General features: G+C 34.0%; 1 protein-coding gene across 1 annotated transcript; it reads right to left on the minus strand.

Annotated features, from left to right (window-relative positions):
- Positions 1 to 5,233: 5,233 nt before the first annotated feature.
- On the minus strand, positions 5,234 to 7,484 carry LOC134281773 (uncharacterized). Its single transcript, XM_062764200.1, has 3 exons — positions 7,174 to 7,484; positions 5,943 to 6,111; positions 5,234 to 5,287 (listed from the first exon to the last, which is right to left on the minus strand). The coding sequence occupies exons 1-3, from the start codon at positions 7,335 to 7,337 to the stop codon at positions 5,234 to 5,236; spliced, it is 387 nt and encodes a 128-aa protein (XP_062620184.1). The 5' UTR covers positions 7,338 to 7,484.
- Positions 7,485 to 7,876: the final 392 nt, after the last annotated feature.

The raw sequence follows: 7,876 nt of genomic DNA on the forward strand, positions 1-7,876 counted from the left end.
CATTAACTCAAAGACCTTCAAAACAAAATGAATCAAGTGTGGAGATAGATTGCCACCAGTGTAGCAGCTCAGAAAACGTACAACTTCTTTCTGAAACTGTTAAATTGCTGACACAGGAAGTAAATCTTCTAAAGAAACAGCTTTTGGATGCACGACAAACAAAAGCCTGTGCCAACGCCTTCACACAGACTCCGAGAACACAGATGAAACAGAAGGCAACATCGACCGAAGGAATATCTGTTAAAACTGGTATATCGCGACACAGCCAATGCTCATTTAGTGTTGACAAAAAACTACCAGTACATCAACAGATACCATGGATTCCAGTTCTGTATGGAAAAACACGCAACCCACACAGAAAAACAAAATGATGGCGACAAAGGACAGTCCTAATTTACATCCCTCCAGAGAGAGCCAGCCTTCATCGACTCCTAAAGAACGAGGAAACTTCCCCAGGATTTCGAATTCTCCATTTATTTCTACAAGAGAACGAACCCAAAAAACTACCCTGGTCATCGGAAGTTCTATTCTTCAACGAATCAAAACCCGAGGCTTAGATTCGAGTGTGAATGTTAGTACTAATCGTGGTGCTAACATATCACACATCCGTACAAAATTTCAAAGATATGATATATCTGCCATCGAAAATGTCATCATCCAGGCCGGCGGTAATGATGTAGCTAACCTGCGCAACATCGATGCGATTCAGAATGATTTCATTGAAATCATCGGAGATCTAAAGAGGAGAAAACATACCATTTCCGTGTTCATATCAGAAGTGATGCCAAGGTGTGATGCGGATGTTACTGAAATTAATGAGTGCATAAAGTATATATGTGAGGAGTATGGTGCTACGCTTATCGAGACCAGCGGATCATTCAAGCACTGGAATTCCCCTTCCTTTTGGAGAGATGGCATTCATTTGTCTGATCGCGGTACTTCCTTGCTTCTCAAGCTGTACAATACCCATGTACTGCTTTTACTGTGGAGAGCAAGGCCATTCCTCGCGAAACTGCCGACATGGAAACAAAGTTGTATGTTGGTATTGTGGTGAGCATGGTCACAAACAAAAGTTTTGTACCAGATAGGGTCACGGCAATGAAAGCTGTGCCGGTGATACGAATAACTGTCCCACTATCAATGTCAAAAATTATTTTGATCCTTTGAATAATCTCTGTTTTGACTGTAACGAATTAATTTGCACCTGTTCTTTAATTAATAATTGCTCAAATGATTTAAATCTTACATCAGAACTGATAGATACTTGTTTTAATAAGGAAAACACTTTTTCGAATCTTAAACAAACAAATCCTAAAAATTCTTCTCCAAAACCAGATACCTCAAATGAAATAAAACAAAACATATGTAAATCAAATCTTGGTTTAATGAAAAAGGGCCTACATTTTATTAATTTGAATGTGTGTCACATTATGCCAAAATTAGATGAATTGGTTTTGTATTTACAAGAACAGCTTTACACTGATATATTTTCCTTATGTGAAACATTTCTTGATGAAAATATTAATGATTGTAGTATAAATATAAAAGGATATTGTTTGGAAAGAAAAGACAGAGTAGGAAAGGCTGGTGGTGGACTTGTTACTTATATTTCAATTGATTTGAAATAAAAAACGCCGTAAGGATTTAGAAATAAGCAATATTGAGACAATGTGGCTTGAAATTAATCTTAAAAATTCTAAACCTATACTTTATTGTTCAGTTTACCGTCCACCATCTGCCCCCTCCTGCTGGGTAGATGATTTTGTCCAAGAGTTACAGTGCGCTACCTGCTGTGACGACCAGGAAGTGATTATTGCAGGTGATCAAAATATTGATATGCTTAAAGAACCCCCGCGGAGTTGGTCATCTGCAATTGTAGACTTTGGTTTAACACAATTAATTAACACCCCAACAAGAATTACTAATAGCTCTAAAACTCTTATTGACCATTTCTACACTACGCACCCTGCTAACATATGTGAAATAACAGTACCCCCTGTAGCGATGTCTGATCATTATCCTATATGTGCCACACGAAGATCTAACAGCATGCAAAGAAAAGGCAAACATATTGAAATACAATACCGTGACTTCAAAAATTTTAATGAAACAAACTTTTTGCATGATTTAAACAATGCAAATTTTGATGAATTAATTCTACTGCATGATCCCAATGACATTTTAAACGGTTTTTATGATATTTTCAATGCTATAATCAATAAGCATGCAAAAGTAAAAACAAAGCGTGTGAAATCAGAATTCCGCACTAAATGGTTAACTCCAGAAATAAATAATGCTAGGAATTTTCGAGATCAATTTCATAAACAGGGAGACATGGATAATTTTAGACTTTGGAGGAACAAAGTCACATCTTTAATAAATAATGCAAAATCTACGTATTATAAGGATGTAATTGAAAATAGTTCTACTTCAAAGGAAATGTGGGGCCACTTAAATCAGCTAGCCTCAAAATCAGACAAAAACTCATCTCCTTCCAATATAACATATAACGGTCTAGATCTTGATAATCTACAAGATATTGCAAATGCATTTAATGAGCATTTTGCCCAAACTCCAAAAAAATTAATAGATAATCTTTCGTTTACTGCTTTCAAATCAGAAAAATTGAAAAGATACACGGAGACAAAACTTGGAGATCAAAACTTTTTTGAAATCCCTTTGATTAATGAAGAAAAGGTATTCGAAATGTTAAAAAGACTTGATGTAAACAAATCTGCTGGTATAGACTTTCTTGGACCTAGATTGCTTAAACTGTCAGCTAGTATAATATCCAAACCTCTAACACACTTGATAAATTCTAGCATAATCAATGGATCTTTTCCTTCACAATTAAAGGTCGCAAAAGTAACCCCCTTGTTTAAAAAGGGCGATAAATCAGACCCAGGAAACTATCGTCCAATCTCGATTTTACCAACGATATCGAAAGTTTTAGAGAAGCATGTAGCAGAAAATATACGCATCTTTACTTCTCACTTTGACTTGCTAATGAAAGCACAATCTGGATTTCGAGAACTTCACTCATGCCAGACAGCTCTCACAAAACTAACTGATGATTAGTTGCATGCAATAGATAAAGGAAATTTTGTAGGTATTACATATCTGGATTTTAGCAAAGCATTTGATCTTGTTAATCATGATATACTAATTAAAAAACTTGAATGCTATCACTTTGATCCAATATCAATTAATTGGTTTAAATCATACTTATATAATCGAACTCAAAGTGTTAAAATTGGTGCGTACACATCTGAATCACTGCCAGTCACAGCATGTGTGCCTCAGGGCTCTATTTTAGGTCCTTTGTTGTTTCTGTTGTATATTAACGATTTACCATTGTCTGTTGAACATTGTAATATTGATATGTTTGCTGATGACACTACAATGCATCTTCATGATAATAGTATTTCGCGTATTGAAACCACTCTTAATCATGCACTCTGTCAAATACAAAAATGGTGTCAACAAAATCAGATGATTATAAATACTGATTAAACAAAGTGTATGTTAATGGGAACACACCAAAAAAATCTAAATTAGAAAACGTTAATTTTCATTTACAACTTTCCGATCATCCCCTTGAAAATGTAGAAATGCAAAAATTATTAGGTGTTCACATTGATCATAATCTTCAATATACTTGTCATGTAGATGCAGTTTGCAAAACTCTTACATATAAATTATTTACTTTACGAAAAATCAAAAAGTTTCTTCCAATGCGTACTAGAAAACTATTTTATAATGCTTTTATCCTGCCATCGATTTTATATTGTCTATCCATTTGGGGCAACTGTCCTTAAACACACATGGACAGAATCTACAGATTACAAAAAAAAGCAGCTAGGATTATTTTAAATGAAAAATATGATACACCTTCAATGCCTTTATTTAACACTTTAGGTTGGCTAACAGTTTATGAACTTTTATATTTACAGAAAAGCATTTTAATGTACAAAATATTTCATGGAATCCCCTGATTATATGCATAATCTTTTTGAATTTCAAAGTTCTGGATCATACACTTTACGATCAGAAACAAATTCCGAACTTCGACCACCAAAATATAAAACAAACTTATTTAAAAATTCTTTACAATATTCAGGGGTTATTATATGGAATGAGTTACCAATTAATATAAGAAATTCTCAATCCCCTGCAATATTTAAAAGAAGTGTTGAAAATTTTCTACTTATAAAACGCAATGATTCTGTGTGATTTTTTTCTTTTTCTCTATACTGAAATGCTGATGTTTTTATTTGTTTGTAACATACTGATTGATTATTTATTGTCTCATAATTGTAATTTTATTTATTGTATATATGTATATGTGTTTTTAAAGAAGGCCCTGAGGAAGACTAGTCTTCGCACTAATCGGGTTACCTTCTCTAAATAAAGTATTATTATTATTATTATTATTATTATTATTATTATTATTATTATTATTATTATTATAATCATAATCAAATTTACTCAAATAGGTTAACTAGATATTCATGATCACACCTACCAGCAGACACTGTGTCATCCTCAAGAAGTGTAAAAGCCTTAACATTGAGATATCTGCATTTCCTGTTTCACTCACACTAAACTCCCTCCTTCATGATCAAATTCAAACTTAACCTCCTATCTGAAATGACCCTTAATTGATAATTAAATTGACCAATCAGAGGCCTTTACTTCTCCTGAAAGTTCCAGGCGTAATTTTTGTTTCTATTTTCCTGCCATTTTACGCCCGGAAAATCTGAACTTGCCAATTGACGCCCGGAAATTACAAATGACGCCTGTAAGACGTCTCTTCTACTGAGGCGTAACTCTTTGAAAATTCCGTCTCCGCCTCAAGTACGCCCGGAATTTGCCAATTCCTGCTCAATTCCACCCAAATTACAGGCGGAATCCGCCTTTAAAATTCATACAGTTTTGATTGAATTTGGCCTGGAGGTAAAGTTAAACAACAGCAACACCAGACATCAGGATCACAAAGTCTTAGCTGAACCATGAAAGACTTGAAGTGAGCTTCTAAAGTCAACTTAATATGAAAATGATATGTACAAGTACAAACATTGAGTAAAAGCATTATAATTTATAAATCTTTCATATATAACATATTGATAGATTATATTTAAAATGAGAAATCTTGAAAATAAAATCTTGATATGTTATACATATTTATATTTAAAACCTTTAAAATATTTATAACCTTTCCTGTTCCCTGTGTCTATAATCCAGCCTCGATACCATGTATTGCCTCACTTGGAATTGTGCTAAGCAGCTAAAATGTAAAGTAAATGTAAATATGAAACACATTGTTCATATATCAGTATGTTTATTTCAAACTACAATGTATTTGATTCAGATTTTGAATTAACGAATTGCAAATCTTCTAGTTTATCAATGAACCTATTTAAATGTCTTGTTTCACTCATAGGAAAAAGTACATGTATTTGAATTGGCTAAATTGCATATGAATGACTGTTACCAAGATATTTTATTTTATTCATGGTGCTTTAACTGAGACCAACATTAAAAATAATTGGTTTGATGTACTCCGACTGACACACACACAAACCCCACATACTTTTTTTCCCTAGCACTTTGAATTTCTAATAATTCTTTCTTCAGTTTCCAAAAAAAATTTACAGCTGAGGTATATATTTGAATTTTATTTCTCCAAGATGCTTTTCATTTGAATTTTTTTTTCAGCAATAAATATTTATATGTCTACCTATCCATTGTGTATTGAAAGCCTGGATAGATTTAGTTTGTTCCATAGGAACTGCAAAGCAAAAAAAAAAAATACTACCTACCTAGTACCTATATACCCACTTTGAATGATATGGGCCAGAGTACATCTAACAAAAATATTTTTGATGATGGCCTGATGATCACCTCTTTAATTGTGTTTTTTTACACTGTGATATACTTACAACCAACTCCCAAGGTTTCATTTGTACCTCAGCGAGAGGCCCTCCTCCAGTTTTCATTGCCTCTCTCTTTCTGAAGGCTTCTTTCTTTTTGATAGATGATTGGACATCCTGAATCCTTTTCTTAGTTTCATCTGTTGTTCTTGAACAACCTATCGACACAGAATTCACCCTAAGAAAAAAATAAAAGGACTGTTTAGTGTTAACAACAGTACTGTTTTGACATCTAATTTTTAAGTTGATTAGTTTAATACCAGTATCTGACTATCATTACCCAATGATTTTCATAAGAACTGCAAACGATATTGTATAACTACAGTTATTAACTGTGTTCTGTCAGGTTAGGACACCCTGGTCCAGTCTCCGTACAGATAGTTAACCCAACATACAATGTACAATACATAGGCATCAACCCTGGTGACTGTTGTATGTGTGTGCATGCACGTTGTAAAAGACTGAATTATAAACAAATTATACAAATTAACACATTGAATTTCAAGCAAAATGTCTTGACCTACTAATTTTTAACTGTCAGATACACTGTACATTATAAAATTAATAGAAATCACTCAGGAAAATAGGAACAATGTAAAAAAAAAACTTAATAACACTAATTGGCTTTTATATAAATAAAATTTTGCACCATGAAATTCAGATTAATTAAACCACAAATATTGTGTCAAAGCCCTAAAAGTATATTCCAGGATAACTTGTAACATGATTATCAATATTTAGCTTAACAAATAATTCACAGATAGATGTACAAATCAAAACATGTCTATGCTTACATTTCAACAGATGACAAGTCTTCAGTATGAAAGTTTCAATTATTACACATAACACTGATTAAAGTGTCTAGTAAAGATATCGGCATCATCGGCGTCGGAAGCAAATTGAAAGTGGGGGAGGATGGGGGGGGGGGGGTAATCGAAAGTGGAGGGGGAGAGGCAAAACCAACAAAAAAGGTAAATCCCAATTTTCAATGCCTACATAAGGTCAATTTTTGTAACCCCCCCGCCCCCCCCCCCCCGGTTCCGATGCCTATGAGCATATTGAAATACACCGTAATAATTTTTCATAATAATCAAGTGCTTTCAAACTCTGTGATAGGCTCAGATTATAGAATCGCAATTTCACTCAAAAAACACAACAGAGTCATATTAAAGTCAATAGTCAAAGAGAGAGAGAGAGAGAGAGACTTAGGTGCAAATAATTACGATAGTTTAGAACTTACTTGTTAGTAATCGCCTCCCAGGCTTTTTTCTTGGAATCCGTGGTAAGCCCGGGAGAGAGCTTACCACGGATTACTTTTACTGATGAGGCGTAGGCCTCAACCAGTACCTCCATTTCGAGGTCTGTCCAGTTAGGTTTTCTAGGCTCTTTCTCCATTTTCTCCATTGTAATGATTGTTGCAGACGATCACGGAAGTAGCATTGGGCATGCGCAGCATCCGTTGCTAATGCACTTTACAATCTCTTTTTAGAAGAGTTCCAGTCGTAAACTACGTGGAAAGTTACGTTAGGATCTACGTTTACGGGCGCAGATACGACCTTTAGTAAAACGCTATCAACGCACTCGTAAATTCAGTCGTAAAGTCTACGTTTACGTCTACGTCTACGGCAAAATTTACGACTTTTAGTAAAACTCGGTACAGGTACTTTGGAATCAATTGCCTTTTCCTATGATAACCTTGTTTTAATAGAGAAAGACGGGCTTAAAACATCAATTGACATTTTTTTTTGTTTTTTATGAAGGACATGTTCAATTAAAATGTCTGCTGCTTTCTTTTTATCATTCCACTCCACTAAAATCATCCTATTCCTTTAAATATGAGTGAACAATTCTCCAGTGGGACTTTAAACAACATATATTCAATCAATCAATCAACCATAGTGCTTAATGTTTCAAACATATTCGAGAATCAATGGTATGCTTTG

Source organism: Saccostrea cucullata, unplaced genomic scaffold, assembly GCF_032062105.1.
Source record: "Saccostrea cucullata isolate Sc308-1 unplaced genomic scaffold, CSIRO_AGI_Scuc_v1 ctg5511, whole genome shotgun sequence".
Lineage (NCBI taxonomy): Eukaryota > Metazoa > Mollusca > Bivalvia > Ostreida > Ostreidae > Saccostrea > Saccostrea cuccullata.